We start from the raw sequence: 21,080 nt of genomic DNA, 5'->3' as shown, positions 1-21,080 counted from the left end.
CTGCTTGTAACAACAATTTTCTCAAAAGACATATAGTCACCAATATCAAGAAAGTCTTCAGTAAAATCATCTGATCCTTTCGTGCAAGACCTTGTGTCAACTGATTTTATAAGCGGAACTGCCATTCCTTTGCTCTTTTCCTGGCTTGCAGTCAAAGTCTGGTTGCTGATGTTACACAGAGATGCCAAATCGTTATCACTGAGAATGGGCACAGTATCCAAGGGAAGTGCATGCCACTGATCACCAAATTTGTTCAAGTCCCTTCCTTTTCCTATACTCTGTTTGCTGTTCAACTGTTTGTCTGTCTTGCTGGAACTCTGGGAATCTGTCTTTTTTCTAGATACATCTTTGTCACCAAAACCACATTCATCTCCTTTCCATGTCAATCCCCAAGAATTGAAGGGATGACCATCATCTATCTCATCCATGACACCATTACTATTGGTTTCCATGTTGCTGTCTACTTCGTCACCTGATACATGTGCTCCACGACCAAAGAGTTTATTCACTTTCTTGATCATATCTTGTAAAGGAGAGGTGAAATGATTTGTGGTGCAGTCATTACTAGTGCCATCTTTAAGCTCTGGGTCTGCTTTCTTCCTATCTTTGGAATGCCCAGTAAATTCAGACTTTCTTTGATGCAAGCTTAGTTCAGCAGGCAAGCTGATTTCACTGTGTGTATCTGAATGGCACTGCAATTTTCGATTCACCATGGAAATTAAATGCTGACCCTAAAGAATCAGTTTCTGGTTCCTGAAAGTTGTTCCTATCACTTGCTCGAGCTAAAAGACCATCTTTATCCGAATTAATCTTATTGTCAGCATCCTCAGAAGTGCTACGTCTTAGTCTTGGATCCCTTTTAAGACAAACAGCACTCTGGTATTTAGTGCCAATCACCTCCTTAGTTTCTTCACCAATAGCCCTATCATCATTTCCTTTCCCTAACTGAAAGAATGTTTTACCACCCGTATCACATGTTTGGATTGTGTCTCCCTTTACTCGGTCTGGATTCCCTTGAACAGAGTTTAATGAAGCAAACACACTGGATTTCGGAACACCAACTTCTTGATAGGATGGAGACCTCAAAAATTCAGCTTCAGCTGACATTTTTAAAGATGCTGATTTGTTACAAGGTTCTCTTTCCTGTGCTGTGATCTTTGTCAGAGATTTACAAGCCACACTGTTAGCTTCCTGTGCTTGACTTCTAAGAGCTTCTGGAACTGTCCAGCGAGTGGATGAAGTCCATCCAGCACTGGCAGCAGACGAAGAAATAAGATTTGGATTGACAGGAAGATGTGTCTTCTGTTTTTCAACTTGTCTTTTCATTTCCAAGTGTAGAACAGCATAAGGTAAACAATGCCTCGGACGCTTGCAAGCCTCTGCATTTTCATCATATTCAAAGAGATAGATCTGTAACACATGCAAAAACTTTTATAACTTCTTGCATTAGTCCCTGCTCAAAACATTATACTTTATCAACAGATAATTTATTAAATGAAATTTTAGTTTTTGTAACGGCTCTAACCAACTCCAAGCATAATTTTTTCATGTACAAAAATGATTAATGTTCAGCATATTAAAAGATGTTGAACTGCATTCAGCAGTCACTGAAACATATCTCACAATAGAAAACAGAGCTCATTTTTTTTAAGGTGTTTAAACAGTTAGCATGTAGCTTGTCTTGATTTTCATACATCAACATGAATAAGCAAGAGATGTTTTCCCTAGACATTCAAACCCTCTCAACTCATCCAACGTGGACCAAAAAAAAAATCATGCAATTCAACACAACAGGAGTAGAGGCATAAAGTACAGTCAAAAAAATATAGTTTTTGTTTTCTTGTACTTAAATTCAAATTAAAGATGGTAGCTATACGGAACAGAAAATTTCTGTCATGAAAGTAGGTTACAAGGCAGAAATTTAAAATATAACACAATATAATACAAGTGTCAAACATAAAATATTACATTAGTTTAGTTTATTTCTTGTTGCTCCTTTGAGGAGCATAGGACCACAACACCACCTCGCGAGTGGACCTGGTTTTGGGCAGCCCTCTTCAGTTGGGCTAATGTGGCTCTGATGTCCTTTGCCTCGCTCTCTACTGTTCTTTTCCAAAATCTTACATTAGACCTCATAGATAATGTCATTTTCTGCTGTTGGAATACAAATCCATGTCAAACTGAGTAATCAGCAATTGTCTCAGACATGTCTCTTGACCAACTGACTCACTGCCTATTTTAGAAATTAACAAAATACCTGCTAGGTTGAATATTTGAGCTCCTTAAGATGAGTAACTCATAGTAAAACAATCCCTGAAAAAGCCCACAGTTTCTTCCCTTATTTATTTTTTTTTTTTTTACTTGCAGACAATGTTTTTTTTATGACACTACCCATAACGCATTACAGCATGCAAAATAATTACTGTGGTTGAAAGATGTTCGCTTCTGCAAGAATGACATGTAAGAAAAGTGTTAAACCAACAATATTTTATGTCACGGTCAAATCTGTATCCTATTTAATTCACACAAAGTTGAACAACATTATTTCACGATACCATACCTGAGACCTACTAAGCTGGTCCATGTAGGTATCAGTTGATTTTGGTTGAACACTGCTAACATGACAGTCATAGTTAGGTGTTGGCTCAAGCCCGCTTGCTTTGTTGCTTACAACTGCTTTGCAGCGTCCTGGTGTAATCTATCACACGGGTAAAAAAAATCACTAAAATGCTGCTGCATATGATATGAAGCAGAAATTCTAACTCAAACTGAAAGCAAAGAATATTAAAACAAAGCTACAAAGTAGGACATCTACAAACCCACTATGGTAGTTCTCTTTTTCAAATTAATAGATTATGTTCATTACACCATATTAATTCCCAAACTATGATTAAGCCTTGATTCATTGACAAAATCTGCCATAGCAATAACAAGAAAATGAGATCAGCATCAGGATGATAAGGAGTCTCATTAACTCTCATCTATATCATTGTTTTCACACACCACAAGCTCATTTTTTTTCTGTGGGGCTGGGGAGGTTCATTTTTTTGTAGAATAAGGGATACAATATTTCGATGTTTTCACAAAGGTAACAATTATATATATCTAAACCATTGGAAGATCACTGATCAACTCACTTTGAAAACCATTATGTGAGCTTCTCTGACACTCTCGCCAAACCGGAGCACTGGATCGGCATGTTTACAAACATGTACACCAAAGCTACAATCCCCTGAACCAGAGTTAAAATCTCATAATTTGGTGCATCAAATTCCCAACATTTTGCTTAAGAAACCTAATCACTGTTATCATATTGAAAACAATTTTTTTAACAACAAGAAATTAAGTAATTGATGTAAAGAAATATGATATCTCTGCCTGTTTTACTTTCTAGATTTATTTTAAACTGATATAAAGCATATTTACTGAATCAGTCTAAAGGTAATAACCACAAGCCATCTTTTTCATACATTTTTATCTCCCATTACTTCTACTTTTTAAAAAGTAGACATATTTTCTCCAATATTACTAAATATCGAGTTTCAACTTCTAAGGACAGAAGCATTACCTAGTTTAGTCTGCAATACTCTGGCACATTTATTAACTAGACTTGATCTTAATTCTGTACTTCAATATTCTCTTATACACCCCACTCCCTCCAGTTTGCTATCACTTCATTTTTAGCATTTTTTATTTTATGACATTAACTTTGGGTTCCATTTAAGAGGAGTCTTCTGGCTGTATTAAAATGTTCTATGCCTGCAGATACTGTCATATCTGGTAAGTATGAAAACAATTACAGAAAGCACTATTAAACAAAATGCACAACTACACATTGAGGTTTGTGATTAACACCAGCTTTTTACCTAGATAATGATTAGGGCGAGATTTCACGAGCAAGCCTTCTTTTGCAACTCCTATTGCAAAACTAGATTTCTTGAACGGCATGTAACTAAGCAGTTCCAGAAGTTCTCTAGCATTCCGCCCACTATCTTTCAGCTCAGCTCTTTTTTTTCTGAAATTAAAAAATAAAACGTAACATTAAGCAAACTGCAACATCAGTATCAGTATTTACTAATGAAACACTAACATTTGGATTTTTAAAAAAAAAAAAAAAAAACCATGATGTCCAGCCCTGTAAACAGATTGCAGCACACGGCATTGGGCCAGACTGGAAATTTGAACAGGTGAGGAAATCATTTTTAATTTCTCTAGATTCATGTTTCTTCTTGTGATTTCATGTTTAAGGCATTAATAAGTGAAAGGAGTCTTTTCAGTGTGATATATGTCACCAACCAGGTAAGTCTTTAAAACAATGCTTTGAAAATCACAACAGAATAAATTGAAAAATTTAACTGTACTAGTGAACCAAACTTTGACCACACAAAATGTTCATCGATATGCAAGCCATGGTTAGTGTGAAAAATGTTCACCAATTTATAAGCAGGAAGGCCAAAACAATCCTGCTCCCAAGATGATGTCTGATACCAGCCTATTGTAGCTGGGTACTAAGATGGCTCCAAGACAGATACCTAGAGAACTGTCCCAATGGCCAGGAGGCAAGCCATTATGTCATTCAGTGACTGTTGGAACAATTTCAGATGATGGACTGAACAAAGTTCTCGGTTTGGGCAGCCCCCAAGATAACATGACAAGTTCATAAATGTGACAGCTATGAGTTACAGCATTGTCATTGCACAACATTTGAAAACAGACCTGCAAAAAGCAACACATCTTTAGCAAAAAGATGATCTGTAACTGCTTGCATCAATATAATTTCAACAGCAAATGATGCCGTTCATGTGCTACTGACACAGGCACTCTGTATGAATGCAGACGCTATCAGCATTGGACAAGGCACTAAAGGTAGGAAAAGAATTCTTCAAGTTCTCCAAGTTTGATATCTGTGTTTGGAAGCACAGTCGCCATGGCCGCAATCTCTATGATGGTCTGGGAAGAGATTCATCTTCATGGCAGAACCCCTCAATCTTGTTAGTGGTGATCTGGATAGTATCCAGAAATGAGATTGTGAACCCTCTCATCATGTTACTTTTACCAGGCCATAGACCCAGGTTCTATACAGCAAGATGACAATGTCACTCCCATAGAGCTTGTAACTGACTTCTTACAGAAGTGGCAAATTCAGCAAATTGTCTGGCCAACCCATTCACATTACTCAGCTTCTATTGAGCCCATTGGGGACACCTTGGAATGCTGTCTTCGTGTCTATCACCCATAGGCAGCAAACATGGCTTAGCTTTCTCTGTTCATTCAGAACTAAAAGGAGTCGTGAGTTTAGTTCATAATAAAAATGAAATGGGAATGTTAGAAAACATTGTATACCTTGACTCCCTGAGCGTACAAACAGTAATTTCTCCTATTTAGATTTTCACCCTTCTTTTCCTACTTGGTCAATAAACACTGACTTTTTTCCCCGTCACTTACTCATTTCCTAAGGCTTGAAACTCAATGTTCTATCTTAAGTGACCCCCTGTAATCATTATATTTAAATATGTTACTACATGAAATCACACTTATTTTGGTTGGATTCTGTGAGTTATTTTCTAATTCTTAACTTTTTATAAATTATTTCTAGTCACAATTATATTCCTCGAATATCAATCACCATGTGCCTTTGTGGACAATTTCTACTGCATGATTTATTCTTTGCTAATTTTACCAGCATCACCAAAAATCAACAAATAGTAGCATATACTACATTTACAAAAGTCTAAAAACTTATGTATTATATAGCCTGTCACAAACTAAAATAGCATGTAGATGAGCCGATTCAAACAACAAATATGAAATCAGTATTCAGCATAAAAATTCTACCACAAAATCTAAAATTATAGCTGTTTGCCCATGCTTTACTCTGGAGTGCAAAGCCTTTTACCTATATATCAAATATACTGGTGACAGCTTTTAGCTTCTAAACAAGAAATCATAAGAAAATGATCTGAACCAACTTTAACTTGAAAGATATTAAGAAATAAAAATGCACATTAACCTGTAGGCCTTTTCCAATGCATTGTTGTCAACAAACTCTACACGGGTTAGTTTCCATTGATCCTTGTAAGTAACATCCAGGAAAGATCGATCAAACTCCTTCATCAAATCCTGGACATCTCGGCTGGCTACATCCACTTTTCTTAGCACCGCTGCACATACAATCTGAGATCAATACGTAATACGCTTGCACACACAGACAAGAACAATGCCTACATCTTTAACAAAAGAAAGTTTTTGAGCCCACAACAGAATACGCTGGTTGTGACCAGAACACACAAGAATTTTTCCTTTATTTCAAACATTTGCAAACACAGGTAGCATACATTTCAGTCGCAACAAATCCATACTTGGCAAAGGTGGTGGCAGGGGGAGAATTGGTAGTTTATGCCAAGCCAGCAACTAAGACTATATCACGGCAAGGCAGCCAGCCCTGTAAACAGATGCCACATGCAGGAAAAAAAACCAGAGTGCCCAAGAAGAGAGCTGAACCCAGGACAGCCAACCTTCACTATATTGGCGACAGACGCTCACCATTGTGCTAAAGAGGATCAACAAGGAGCTACAACTGTTATTTAAGAGCTTGAAGTCTGGTGGCAGTCACACATCTGGAGGCAGTCACAGCTTGCAGGGCCACTCATCCTTTAGGCAAGTAAATGTTGCTAGCTGCTTGGCATGATCCGCTTTTTTCTGACGATCACGTACTGGCAAAACACACACAGAGTTGGGCACACAAACTTTCATACTTTCTGGAAATAGATCTTGAAAACATATTTCAAAACAGCAAACTTCTTTAATTTAGAAAACATAAAAAAAAAAAAAAAAAAAAATGTTTCAAGTATACCTTAGCATTGGTTTTGCAACTAACTCTAACTGGACAGATTTTTTTTTCACATGAAGAGATTATGGTTGTTACATATCTAAAATCTCTTTACACCCAGTGCCTTTGCAAAAATATAAAATATGTACATATTTAAAGATGTTGCACTTTTAACATTTTTTTCTTTATTCACTTGCAGACAGTACAGAAAAGTGTGTTGTTTTCTTTCAATTTAGCCATATATTTAAAAACAACTGAGCAACAAGACTGCCTGGCTTGCATTTGCTGGAGGGACATGGAGCAAACTTGATTTCTGTTCAAAACATTCCAGAAATCAAGCTCTCACTCAGTCCACGTGGACAATCTATTCAGATTTTCTTAATATTTTCCAGGTTCTTCACCACCATCACCAGCTGAGCTTTTGGGACTACTAGCCCTTTTGTTTTTATAAGGTACCCGCTAAACAGTTTTTTCCAGCATTCTATGTCTTTGGCTTGCATACAGGAGTGCAAGTTCCAGGGATTTCTCATTGACAGTCCATCAATTCCTCTGTTCGTCCTTCCAGACAACCTTACTTGCGAAGGAACAATGGTAACTGTTGCAGCAAGAAGATATTTCTTAAAATCTTTAAGCAAACAAATCTTTGCGGTTCCTGAGTGTTTTGCAGTACCATTCCTTCTCTTAAGCAGTTGTCAAATTTCTGCTTAAGAGTTTTTACTCTCACTTTGAGGGCTCGTTTTGAAGGCAACGTTTCTTTCACATTAGTCTGTTCCGCAGGTGAAGTGGATGGCTCAGGGGAACACGACTGTGTTTTTTCCAGACATTGCAGTGATATGTTAAATATAATTGATGAACATTGTTAGCTTAGATGGGGGTAATTTTATTATTTATAATATTTACCTATTTTATCACAATTCATTTGCTTTTCTTCCACTTGCTCCTTTTGCTGAAATATCATTTTGTTGTGGTAGTTTTGGATTAACATTTAGTGGAACAGGTGGATTCAGTACATCAAAGATGGTAGGAAATGCACACAAGATCAGCAGGCATTGTTTTAGGGTTTCATGAAGTGGCTTCATTCAAAATGGTCAGAGCAGACAGCACAGTTTACATGCAAATATGATGTAAGCTGTTGTAACAGACCGCTTCATCAGCAGTTCTGCACCTGCTTCTTACATCTATGAAAATGACAACACAAGACCAGTGAAACTGCTAAGCAGCAGCAGCATATGTGACAAAACCAAAGATAAATGTAAACTGCTAAATCTACTAAGGAAAGGAAATGCCATTAACTCATCTCTCTTCATCTATAGGAAAAGCAAAACCTTTAATTCGAGAGTTGTGAACTCAGCACAGTGCACCATGTACCACCAGGCATTCTCATGCCAACACTGATCCTCATAACGGGAAGGCAAGGCCACGGTCTGCGCAGCTTCACTTTTCTAAGTGGTCACTCTTACTGATCCTCTTTGACTGTGCCACCGGGTGTGGCAGGGAGTTCCACTGATGTTGTATTTAACCACTGGATGGTGCCAGAAAATACACATGCAAAGAACATATCTTACAGTGGTGAATAAGAGTTAAATAGTACTGAAACTTCTTAAGGAGTTCTGTCCCCATGTGTAACAAACATCTGACAGTCAAATGAGCTCTGCCCACCTCTTTGGCGCTATGAACAGTTCTTCAATCCCTGAAATAAAATAAGATTCCCAGGTTCAGAATTTTACACTAATATATGTGTGTGTGTGTTTTAAAAAAATGGTAAGACTTCATCGTGGCAAATCAACTACATGGAAATAGCAAAAACATCACTCACTTGAGGTTAACATAAGCTTCCTTAAAAATATATTGTAGGTAAGGCCTGCTACAGTCGAAAAAGATTTCAAATAATAGCTTTTTTTTCAAATGCTACTCTTACAAATGTGAACTTTTTAAAAAAAAACACACAACTGAAAATCACATTACCTGAACATGTGTCAACAGATGCCACAAGTTTTCTTGACCATCCAAAGAGTAACAAATGCCCTATGAAGGCCATCATTTTGAAATCTGAAGTATTTGTAGATCCAGAATCTAGTCCTTGGAAATATAACTTACACTTTTTTTTTTTTTGCTTTGATATATTTTTCCAAAGTTTATGCTTACTCCAGCATCTCATCAGCCAAAGAGTTGCCCAATATATTAAAAGAGAATAATTTCAATCATGCTTCTGTGCAAATAGGTTTAACCACAATTCATGCAAAGAAAAGAAAGGAAAGCTAATAAGTATAACCTAGCACTGGAATAACCTACACAGACATACCTCCTGTCCTATGCATTCTCACTGCTAAATCACTTTCTCATAATGGATATACCTACAAACGTAGCATAGTATATCCATGTCTTCCCTAGACCTTTCCTATGCCTCCTTGATCTATAACTCTCCTTCTCTTACAACTACAAGCACCAAAATACACTAAAATATGTGCACCACATAAATCATTTTCTTTTGATAAAATCATTATAATTCAAAAATGTATTGTTTGAAATAAACCTTTTTAATAATTCACATGGCTAATATGCATCAAAAACCAAGTTGTGACTATTTTTAATTATTAAGCCAGTGTCTTACCTTGGCTAGCACTTCTCTTGATTTTAGGAATGTTAAAGCTAGCTGATTGTCCATCTTGCTTTTTTATTTTCTCTGCCATGATTCTGGACAGCAAAAGAAACTACAATATTTAACAAAAAATATCAGATGATGACAAGTACATGTTAATTTAAATGTTAATTAATCTAAGAAAATTACTGTTAATAATCATAAAGGAAGAAACAAATAATTCAAACCTTTGCATTATACAGGAAATATAGAGGGGGAAAACTTTCATTATCATCCCCTAAATGAGGGGGGAAGCTCTGGACCCATCAGCTTCCTAAGCTTATTGGACTGCTTAAAACCTTAAAGTGGATAGCCAACAAAAAATTAATAATGTGGCATCTGGAAGCGTACCCCAACAAACAGGAAGATCAGAAATACTGAAGACCAGCTTCCTTAAACAGCAGTTAACTGAGAATGCCTATAAGGAAAAGGTCACAGTTGTATGCACAGATCTCTCAAAAGCTTTTGACAAGATGTGTTTTAAATGCTCATCCTAAAGTTCTTAAATGTAGGACTTGCTGGGAACATGTTTGGCTGAATCAAGAGCCTTTTGTACTACAGAATACCAAAGAAGTAAATCTTGATGAAAGATTCAGTTAATCCTCTGAGCACTGGATACAAGTATAAGTATTACAAAGATCTACTAATAACAGAAGATTGTTAAGATAACAGTCGATGAAGTTTTTTTTTTATTGCTACTCTCCAGTAAACATTAGACCAAGAAACACTTATCGACAGAAATAATATTTCATATGCATAAGTCTGGAATGGTTTTATCGCCGGTCTCACAGACCACTTTGCAACAGCTGAACTGATGGTAAACAATTCTGTACTGTATGCACACTGATCTAGATCTATGGCTATTATGTAGTCATTTTACTATTCACAATACTATGAAAACCAGCATGAACAGATTGACACTCATTTTAAATCAGTAAACTAAATAAAATAAAAAACATGCAATTATAACAGTTAACAACATTAAAATACAGCAGCAAGGCATAAATACTTAGACTGCATTCCCTTATGTCTAGTAAGATGGCAACCAGTCAGATTCAAGCACAGCCAACTAGAGTCTTTCCACTAGCATCAGATCCTTGTATTGGCATGAAAAAGTGGCTACTACCAAGGACTATAGCTGTACAACAAAAGTCTAAAACCTCAAAGGGAAGAAGTCACCTTAACTCTTCCCATACAGTTAGCACCTGCAAATCACTTTAAAGCTATAGCTCAATTGTGTTGATACAATCGTATTGAATGAGTCAACCATTTACCAACTTCACAAAGTCGACAATACACGAATTGACAAAACCGCTGACATGATAAATTTCATACTTAAAGGTTGGGAGGATGGTATAGGTGTTTAACACTAAGCCAGAAAGAAGGCCAGTCTCTTTGTCCCACAGCCTAAGTCAAATTGTCGTAGCTATGTCCATTTCATCCCAGGTAAGACCATTTCTTCCCAACACCAAAAAGTCAAATCGTCCAAGGCCCAAAAGAAGAATTGATCACCAATGACACAAGAAGCTATTTACATCAAATATTACCAAAAGAGCCATACATTGTTCAAACAAGCTCATCAGCCTATTTTAAACAGTGGTATGTGAATCAGTTATCTATCTATTCCTCTTCGTGCATCAGGTTGCACATAAGGCCTCAAACAGAGTCCACCATCAATGTCGATCAGCTGAAACCTGCTCCAGGTGACCCCATGTCCAGCCCTTTCCTGTCATCTCCCTTTCCACTGCTCTTCTTCAAGTTTCCTTGGGGTGGCCTCATTTTCTTCGGCCGCTGGAGTCCATCGTAGGGCGGCTCTGCAGAGGTCTGCTGTCTGCTGGCAGAGCACATGTCCAATCCATCGCCTTTGTTGAACCTAAGTGGTGATGGACTCGGTTTCAGTTCTTCAGTGGAGTTTTTCATTGGTGATGGTATTTGGCCAAAAGATGTTACGTATGCACCTGAGGCATCTGTTTTGGAAGACATCAAGCTTGTTACTGATGGTTTTGGTCACATTTCATGATTCTGATCCGTAAAGGAGGGTGCTGATCACATTTGACTTGAAGATTCTCAGCTTGATCTTCTGACTGATGTTTTTTGCTTTCCATGTTCACAATAAAATAATGACAAAATCTTTAATCTAGTTATGTCATCATCTTTTGAGCCTGATACAATTTGACTATTCTGTGTTAGGACAAAATGGACATTGCTGGGATGATCTGGGGTGAACCGACTGGGGCAAAATAACCGGTAATCGCATGGCAAAGTAGTCTCTTAAACAGAAGCCACACACAGCAAAAGAGCACAGCAAAATCTTCATTCAAAACACCATATCCACACTAAATGACAATCATTAGTTAGCTTTAGTTTGAGGACAAAATGATATTATGAAAACATTTTAAGAGGGAAATACAGACAGAAATAATCAGCTCAACTGAGCTGGCTGGCTAATGCTGGTCAACCCACACAACTGATTAGGGAACTAGACAGACACAGCGGCTAAACAAGGCTCGCCTTTCTTGAACGGTGGCAAACATATTCTGCATGGTACGAACAGTCCATTCCTTCAGGTTTTCCCACCAGTTTTTCCTCTCTCCACCTCAGCATTCGCCTCCCTTAGTTACCCTAAAGGATGGTCTTGTGTTTTACATCATTCTTGATGTTTTAGGATGTGGTTCTTGGTGGCCCACATAGATAACAACTGTGCTCCACATTGCATGCAGGAAATTTTGAGTTTCTCAGGCACCTATGGTCTTGAATGAGTGGGATATCTTTCTGTAACATGTCTGTCAGGATGGAAACTATTACTTTGGGTGGAGAGGCTTGTACAGTTTGTCCTTGGTTGAAAACTTGGTGGCTCAGCCTGGATATTGTAGCTGTTAATCATAATGTTGCCATCGGGATGCAAATATCTCACTGTTAGTCTGTTGGTAATGTCTCATAGCCTTCGGATCAATGTCATCAGCAAAATACAGGTTGCATCAGCTTTCCCAAAAATGGAGAGAAAGGTGCAGTGATTCTAAAGTTTCTCTCATAATGTTCTCCAACACAGGAACTCTTGACGGACATTCACTATTGTCTGAAAGAAGTCTCTTGGTTGAAGAAATGTTTTGTACAGATATAATGACTTGAATGAGGCCCACTTTTTATAACACCACAATCCTTCATACTGAAATATCAAATACCTTCTTCAAGTTGACAGAAGACCAAACATCTGAGCATGTCCTCCAGAAATAGATGAAGACAAAGATGCTCACAACTTTGGCCCATTGACTAGGGAGCATAACAGTATTCTTAGTTATTTCATACACTTGAGTAAAATACAGTTAAGAATATATACTTTTTATATCCTTTTTAGATCTTTGCATCATATCATTGTCATCTTTCTTACCATGATGATGGCATGAGCAAATTATAAAAAAAAAATACTGACATTAACTTCTGGAATATGAATGTGGCAAATTTTGGCCAACGCTGCTGAAAGAACAAGCTACAGGTGATAAAAGACTTACACAGCAATTTGAAAAAACTAAATTCTCCTACCGTGCTCGGATTTGTGATATGATTCAATCATTATTTGCCACACATCCCCAAAATCAATTTTATCATTTTGTATCACTACGATTCAACACTGAGCCTTCATGATGTGCAACATTACATGCGTCCGGTATGAAAATTAAGTCACAAACTCCTTCATTCAATATGTAATCCTTTTCTTGCAATCAAAAATTCTTCTGTTTGATTCCTTGTTTACGCCGAACTAAAGCTACATGCAGTGGTTTCAACAATCTCGTGGCAATCATGCTGAAGCTTATGAAAAGGCCCCCGTAAAAAAAAAGACACAAACGAAAACCAAATAACGCCAAGCTAGTGCATACATCTCCAAATTAACGATTTGTCAAACAACGAATTTGTAATTATACATTTCATTCATTTTAGAAACCTCAGTCATTGTTTCGGCGACTAGTTCATTGTGCAGGCACTCAAGAGCCCAGAGGGATCAAATTTAAGTCAACACCTCGAGCAGGATGATTTGCTTTAAAAAAAAATCCAAATTTAGGGTAGCCTACTATTATCTTTATTTTAAAAAAAACCCGATTCTTTACTTACAGGTACTCGAAGTTTTAGATCCGTCGACTTCGACCCCTATCACGCTACTTCTGCTTCGCGAAAGGAACGGTAATCGTCATGGCGCTAAAATGAAGCCTTTTTTAATGATCACGTGAGCCAGTAAGAAGTGCGCTTTGAATCACATGACCTGTTTCCGCTGAGCAACATTAACATCATGGTTGGAACACGAGGATAGCCTGTGCTGATTGAAGAACTGCCGGGCTTTTACTTAAACGTTTACTAATCTCATAAACCAACGGTGCGTAGATTTTTCATATCTAGCTGCTTTACAGTGGTTCATTAAAATGTAAATTTAGAGGGAAATTGGTTAATTTTTTCATCATTGTTGGATACATCCTTGAACCGGTGTTACCGACAAAAGTAGCACACTTATAAAAGGTTTATTGTTATGGTATGTTATGTTGAGCTGTGAATATTAATAAAGCTTTCTTGCCTTGCTTGCGTTTGCCTCATTTATTTTCGTCTGTTTCCGAATTTTTTATATCAAATTTTTTTCTTCTTTTGCCATATTTTACGATTTTTGTAAAAGTGTTTTTCGTATTTGATTGCCACATGTTCTGTGAGACCAGTATATGAACAACAAAAGCAACGATCAGTCTACTTGCTAGTCTTACCTCGAAATTGTATTACTGGACTGCTGGCAGACAATTTTTTTAGCAGTTGGAAAAAATCGTCTGCCAGCAGTCAAGGAATATTCATGGTCTTACGACGCATGATACATGTGGTTTGTGAACAGCTAAGTTCATACGGTTCAGAGCTTAATATTTCCTGTGTTAAGTCGAGGAGTTGTTGACATGCATGACAAAACTTCTTTTGAAACTGTTCATTTCGACTTGAAAGTACTAAAAGTCATTGCATTGCTGGAAAGGTGTGATTCTCTACCTTATATGCAACTTGTGGACCAGAATTTAAGCAGTGACTACACTTTAATTCTGTACATATATTTTGACATGCATTACCTTATGTCTGTTATATGTTATATTGCAACGGTGTGAATTGTTTAAGTATAGAATGTGTTAAACCTGTAATAAGTTTAATGTGTTAATGGAAAATAAATGTTTATATTTTTTTTAAAAAAAAAGCTCATTAAATATCCGGATGGTCGTCAAAAAAAAATCCTTAACACTTGAAAATAATGTAAATGTTGTGTTGTCTTAAACTTTTGTATATTATGCTGTTTATTTACATTTTGAAATTAGTATTTACACACAAAAAAGCACTGTACTGAATGTGCTTAGTTGAAAGCTTCGAAAGTAGACACAGTTGAAAAGAAGGGGGCCTAAGAAGGAAAAGGAGACTTTTACTTAGGAAAAGGAGCGCCTGACGAATTTCTCTCGTCTGATGCATGGCACAGAGAGGGCAACATAAGCAAACCGAAAGAGACCAACTTGGGCGGTAAGGCTTCATCAGTTATGACATACTGAGGTAAGGCCCTGATGACAACGATAGCTCAATGTAGCAATCTTGTGATCAATGTGACCTAAAACCAGCAGCCAGTGAAGCTCGCGAATAGGAGTGTAGTACGGTCTGCTTTCTGCCTGTATAAAATAACAGCACCAGCATTATTCTGGTTTGAAGCAGGCATTTAAGGAGATCGACGAATAAGAGAGTTGAAGTAGTTTAGCCGGACAACACAAAAGCAGACAATAGCTTTTTCGGTGACAGAAACTGACAGGAAAAGTTGGATTTTACTGATCATGGGAAGCTCAAGGAAGGTGGACACATTGATGTGAGATTCAAGAGAATGGTAGCACCATGGTTTCGGAGGGTCTAGGATAGAGGTGTTAGCTCCAGAGGAAAAAAAAAGGTAGTAGATGATGGCATAAATTTGAGGGGGTTTTTTTTTTTTTTTTTTTAGAGGCTGTTCGAAGGACCTCAGATTTGTCATCATTTATTTTCATTTTGTTGCTGGACAACCAGGCTTAAACAGATTCTACTGTGGTGTATGGTGTTAAAGACCTTCGGAAGTGAGGCCAGACTCTAGCAACTAAGTGTCATCAGCATATATGTGATACTGCAGGTCCAAGTGGCGGATGATGGAATCAAAGGATAAATGTACACTGTGAACAAGAGGCTCCAAAACAGAGCCTCGAGGCACTTCATAATTCAAAGATGCAGTGCTTACAACTACCATTGTGTGCAATCGGCCAGGTAGCATCGGTGTGGCGATCCGAAATCGTGCTTAAGATGAGATCTTGCCTCACAGAGGGCACATGCGCAAGGGTCACAGGTAACGCATGCCCAGACACTCAATTATAATTTTATGTTAACATACACTGAACAAGTTTTAATTTGTATTTGTATCCATGCAATGCAATACATATTTTCTTTCCCAAGTCAAATATACAAGCACATTAAAAGTAATATTCCTTGAATCCCTCATCCCAGAAATAATGGACAAGTTTTACATTCTTAAACATGAAAGATACTTCCCATATCTTCATTGTGTGTGCGCGCGTGCGTATGCGTTACCTATGACCCCTGCGCTTGGGCACTGAGTGAAGCACGATCTCACGAACGATTTCGGATCCCCACACCGGGACCAGTTCGAAACAGATAAAAGCAACTTTGTGTTGGTAGTTGAACACAGAAGCCTAAAAATACTTTTGAGTACTAGGCTGTTAATTATGTAACATGTGCTACTAAAACGTGACGTTCACCGACACAGCTACTACCAAAAATAAAGGAATAGCGTTATTAAAGCGACTCCCTAAAAGTATAGATATGCGATGATAAAAGCTTCTTGTGTATATATATAAGTACCTGCTTCCAAATGAGCCAGCTAAGAATCATTGCTTGATTAACTCCAAGATAGCAAATAATAGTTTACATTTTTTGGAGTAACAAAAGCTTGAATGTTTTCACTAGTACTGCCTGGTATCCTGTGGGACCAAAAGGTCACTGAAGCTGATAAGAAAATGGTTTTGCTCAAGGGAAATTCTTTAAAAAAAATCAATGGTAATAATGTGATATTGAAGAACGACACTGAAAAAAAAACAAACCCAGAATCAAAACCTGTGAGCATCATCATAGAGAATTAAAGTTTCTCTGCGGTCATAAATTTACCTTCCTGTCCATCCGTGTTCATAGCAAAATGGACGTTTTCGCCATAGCAACTGACTGAAAAAAAAATACGTCATTATAAACGTCATTACCCCCTCCCCTCCCTCGACTTATTTGACGTAGGAGTGGCTTCCTACTTTGCATAACGGGAAAGCACTTCATTACGAGAGAAACAAGCAGAGCAACACGACCGGCTCACCTTGTCGATAGAAGAAAGGAAACTGGGACCCTAAGACAGGAAATAATTATAAAATGGCACTGCAGTGTGTAAAGTGTAGTGACAGTTATAACCCACGAGGTCGGAGGGCATTGGAGTGTCAAATTGATATTTTCGTGATCGTATTGGGCAGACACTGCGCCCTAGGCGAGAGACAAATCGCATCGCCTACCAAAAGAGAATCTTTTGTCAACAAAAATATTGGAATAATTATACATTTAGGCTTAACTTCATTTTCTTAACTCAAAAATTTAAACAATAAAAATAGTCTTACATATTACTATTCATGATTGTCGTGGCCTGTCTCAGGAGTGAACATAATAAACCAGCTGAATATGCATCACGTGTAACATTCCTTCCACACAATAGCAGAGGCAAGCTTATCCACTGAGATTTTTTTCTCTTTGCCTTCCCGCCTTCAGACCACACCAGGCGTGACTGTGACACGAAGACCACACATAGAACTGTAATGCATCCGACCGCGCAATGGAATGTTGAGCTTTAAAACACCACTAACTCAACCACTTGCATCCGTGCAAGCAAAAAAAAAAAGTAATACATGTATAAGTAATTATGAAATATAATTAGGGTAACGAGACAAATCATGTTAATAAAAAATATATATATACAGCTATATGACAGCGTATACAAATCATGCACTTATATTTACAAACTCACGGCGTCGCGGTTGTAGTATCATGGAACGTGTGTCCACTGTTGAATCTACCCGACAAGCCTTTTCAATCTTTCTCTTTTCTCTTTCTCGTTATACTGACGACTAGCAAGTGTCACTGCGGCGTAAAGTTTTCTGCAGCTCCTTTGTCCAGTCCTGATAATCTGAACCGACTGCGGTCATGAATTATACATTTGTCGCTAGCCTTTCCACCGTGCACTTCGGCAAGTACTTTCAATCGTTCTCTTCTCTCTTTCTCATCTTACGGAAGAACCAACAAGTAAAACCGCACTGACTACACACAAGAAATCTGCAGCACCTTTCTCTAGTCGTATTTTGCTGTTTGGTCTAGCATCTTCGACCACCCTAATCACAGTGCCCCTTCCTGTCCCATGAGTTATGTTGACAGGTGGGCGGGCGGGCGGCACGAGGGAGAATCTTTGAGACTCAAACAATACAAAGAGCCGTAAAGTAAATCATGGTGTCCAGGTTCTGTTCAAACACATTCCAATACCCAACGTCGTTTGCTCCGTGTCCTGCCTGATAAAGTTTGTTGAAAACTAGAAAAATATATAGCCTATAGGTCTTAATACGCATTATCTCTTAATAACCAATTTCAAATATTCTGTCAATACAGCATAACAGCAAGCTATCCGTTCAAATTGTATACCAACAGACGCTCTCTTAGATAATAACAATAAATCAAAATAAGCAAACATTACAATTTGACAAATTATGAGTATTACACCAACTGAACCAAAAATAATGACAAATTATATAAGAAAGTTAAATATTCAAGACCATGAGTCACAATAGTAAATACAAAACTATTGGTCGTCAAATATTAATCCAGTAGTGTCACCGCTGTACACAGCCCTACGATAGTGTTGTTGTCCCTGAACTCAGCTGCAGTGTTTCTTGTGAAAAAGTGCGGAACTGTATGTTTAGCCCAGCTCCTCTGTTTCGAATGGTGTCCGTCGCTTACCCATCTGTGCAAGCCCGTGTCCATACTTCTTAAGGGAACTTCTAGCATGGCAAGCGTCAGGGTTTTCTTGCTTATATATCGTCCTTCGTTGTGAATAGGCGACTGTGGTACACATGGCAAAGTGGTTCGTTGTCTCTTCCTATAGAGGAGGATCGGTAGACGGAACCTAATTCTCTACTTCCGCAGGAAGTCGTTTATGGTGCTGTCTTTAAAGTGCATGTGTCTCTCTCTCTCACACAAAGCTTCATCCTCTGAGCCTGCCTGAAGATTCATTAATGAGTATGTGCTTTGGTAGAGAGTAAGCAAAGGGTTGTTGTCTTTTATCAGTTGACTGACACACACCAGTTGTCTGCCCAAGTGGCGATCTTTGTCCACAGCAAGCTGCCTCCTGTACGTTGCCGTTGTTTCATACTCCTCCGAGCACCAAAGAACCAGGTCTTCTGCGTAAAGGGCAGCATGAATTTGGGTAAATTTGGAAAAAAAAGATCTTTAGTGAAGGGGTTGGCGAAAGAACGATTCCTTGTGGAACGCTTTTCTGGAGGAGTATCTTCCAGCTACAGTGTTTGTAACTAAACCTTTTGTAGAAAACCGGCGTAAGACAGGTTTGCATATTATTAACCAACAATCTTCCTGATAGTCGTAGACTGGATTATGCGCAAGACAACAACCGGCATCCAATGGACCTTCACCAAACAGCTAGAGGATCTGGACTTTGCAGATGACATCAGTCTTCTATCTCATCGGCAACAACATGCACAAACCAAACTCGGTAAGCTAGCTGAGGAAGCGGAGAAGACTAGCTTAAAGGTCAACAGAAAGAAGACCGAAGTGATGAGAATGAACAAGAAGCAGGAACTCCCAATCCAACTTCAAGGAGAGAACATCCTAGAAACAGACCACTTCACATATCTGGGGAGCATTGTCAGCAAGGACGGTAGAGTGGATGATGACACCAAAAGCAGCATCAACATGGCCAGGCAGGCTTTCAACAGCCTACACCCCATCTGGAACTCCCGAACGCTGTCTTGTAGGTCACTCCTGAAATCCTGGTATTAACTGATTTTGAGTGCATTTCTCTCTTGAACATGTGTTTCGTGAATGCAGCAGATGCTGATGCTGTTTTGGTGCAAGGGGAACGGATAGCCGCGTGGCGTTTGAACTGAAAGGGACACCGGCTTGATACTTGCCCCAGTCGACCCAACTGGCGAGAATGGGTAACTCTTAACTATCGTGCAAAAACTGGCCCCGAGAAAAGTGGGTGTCTAATACCTTACTCCGTAAAGACATGAAAAAGATCATGGGACGACCTTTACCGTTTACTGTTCTAGTTAAGTTTTCTGACTGGAAACACCTTTTTCATTATGACTAACCCCTTTATCATTTTATTGGGGTTATCTTTGGTGGTATATCGGTCACTTGATTTCCTTTACCATTCTTTGGCTCCACAGGATGGTTAACTGGACCTCCAGTCGTTGAAAACAGACTTCATTGAGACGCAAATCCCGGTGCTAAATTCCAGTAATCTCGCAAATCCCAGCGAGCACCACTTCTTTCGATTCTGTCACAGCAGCTGTTGATGCCTGGTGTTGTGATTAATTAGAGTGCGCACTGTGGCCCAACACTTCTTTCTTCATTACTACAAGTTTTTTAGGGTTACTTACCTTAGCTCATGGTTTGTACATCCTGCCATGTGAGCACACGGCTCTTTTTCGCGTGTAGGCCTGACATGAGACACGCGGGTATTTTGTATTGGTTGTCGGTGCCACCTGCTAACCCGCCCGTGCATGGTATCAATAGTTCATTCCTTGGCTGCTTAATGTTATTTCTCTCGAAAAAAATCTCTTCTACTTTCTTTTCTGTGGCTTCCTTAACCATTTTCTCTGCTTACTGCTCCGACGTCACTTTAATTATGACATATGTATGACGTAAAACGTGAGTGATGAAAAAAAGACGAGAAAATAATCCTGTAAGTTAGTCGGTGGGCAGCGAATGGAAGGGAAAACAGACGACTCTTGGCCTGGAACTTATCAGGTCTGTTAAGGTTTGATGCGTGCTTCTTGTTTGTTTGTGGTCAGGGTAAAAACGTTGTGCATTTTTTTTCTACTCTCTTTCGGTACATGGAATTGTAATTTTACGAGGAAGTGAACCCTGGACATACTGGAAAATTCAAGACTAGGAGACACGCTCGTCTTGGATGTGCTTGCGCTTCAGGAGGAAGTAGGACCGACACGGAGGGAACTCAAGGCGATCGAAAACCAGTTTTGCGTGACGACGTCGTGTCAGTTCTGCTGAACACGAACTTTAAATAAAAAATAAAAACGATGTCAGAGGTAAACAGTTCTTTCGCAATATGTTTTTCATAGAAGCAGAGCGTATTTTTTGCACACCTAGCTATGAAAGGCGGATTGAGGTGACTCAGAGGACAGCAGTGTCAGGCAAGCTGGGATTGTACACGCTGCAAAAATGTTAGCACACTGTGGCGAAACTACAGCTTGATCAGACACAGCCAGCTAATTTTTAATTTCTAATTTTGTATGGCCGACGAAT

At 38.6% G+C, this 21,080-nt stretch overlaps 1 protein-coding gene across 5 annotated transcripts; it reads right to left on the bottom strand.

Annotated features, from left to right (window-relative positions):
- Positions 1 to 631: 631 nt before the first annotated feature.
- LOC112557815 (protein TASOR-like) lies at positions 632 to 20,409 on the bottom strand. Of its 5 annotated transcripts, none has more exons than XM_025227876.1 (7): positions 20,195 to 20,409; positions 9,441 to 9,523; positions 6,011 to 6,161; positions 3,867 to 4,015; positions 3,138 to 3,232; positions 2,561 to 2,698; positions 632 to 1,410 (listed from the first exon to the last, which is right to left on the bottom strand). In XM_025227876.1, exons 1-7 carry the CDS (start codon positions 20,317 to 20,319, stop codon positions 670 to 672), a joined length of 1,482 nt encoding a protein of 493 aa, XP_025083661.1. In that variant the 5' UTR covers positions 20,320 to 20,409; the 3' UTR covers positions 632 to 669. The 5 variants fall into 5 exon arrangements, with proteins under 5 accessions (XP_025083661.1, XP_025083695.1, XP_025083678.1 ...); XM_025227910.1 differs by lacking the exon at positions 20,195 to 20,409 and adding an exon at positions 17,554 to 18,005; XM_025227893.1 differs by lacking the exon at positions 20,195 to 20,409 and adding an exon at positions 17,150 to 17,520.
- Positions 20,410 to 21,080: the final 671 nt, after the last annotated feature.

The sequence above is a fragment of the Pomacea canaliculata genome, linkage group LG1, assembly GCF_003073045.1.
Source record: "Pomacea canaliculata isolate SZHN2017 linkage group LG1, ASM307304v1, whole genome shotgun sequence".
NCBI lineage: Eukaryota > Metazoa > Mollusca > Gastropoda > Architaenioglossa > Ampullariidae > Pomacea > Pomacea canaliculata.
This window is presented reverse-complemented; position numbering and strand designations above follow the sequence as displayed.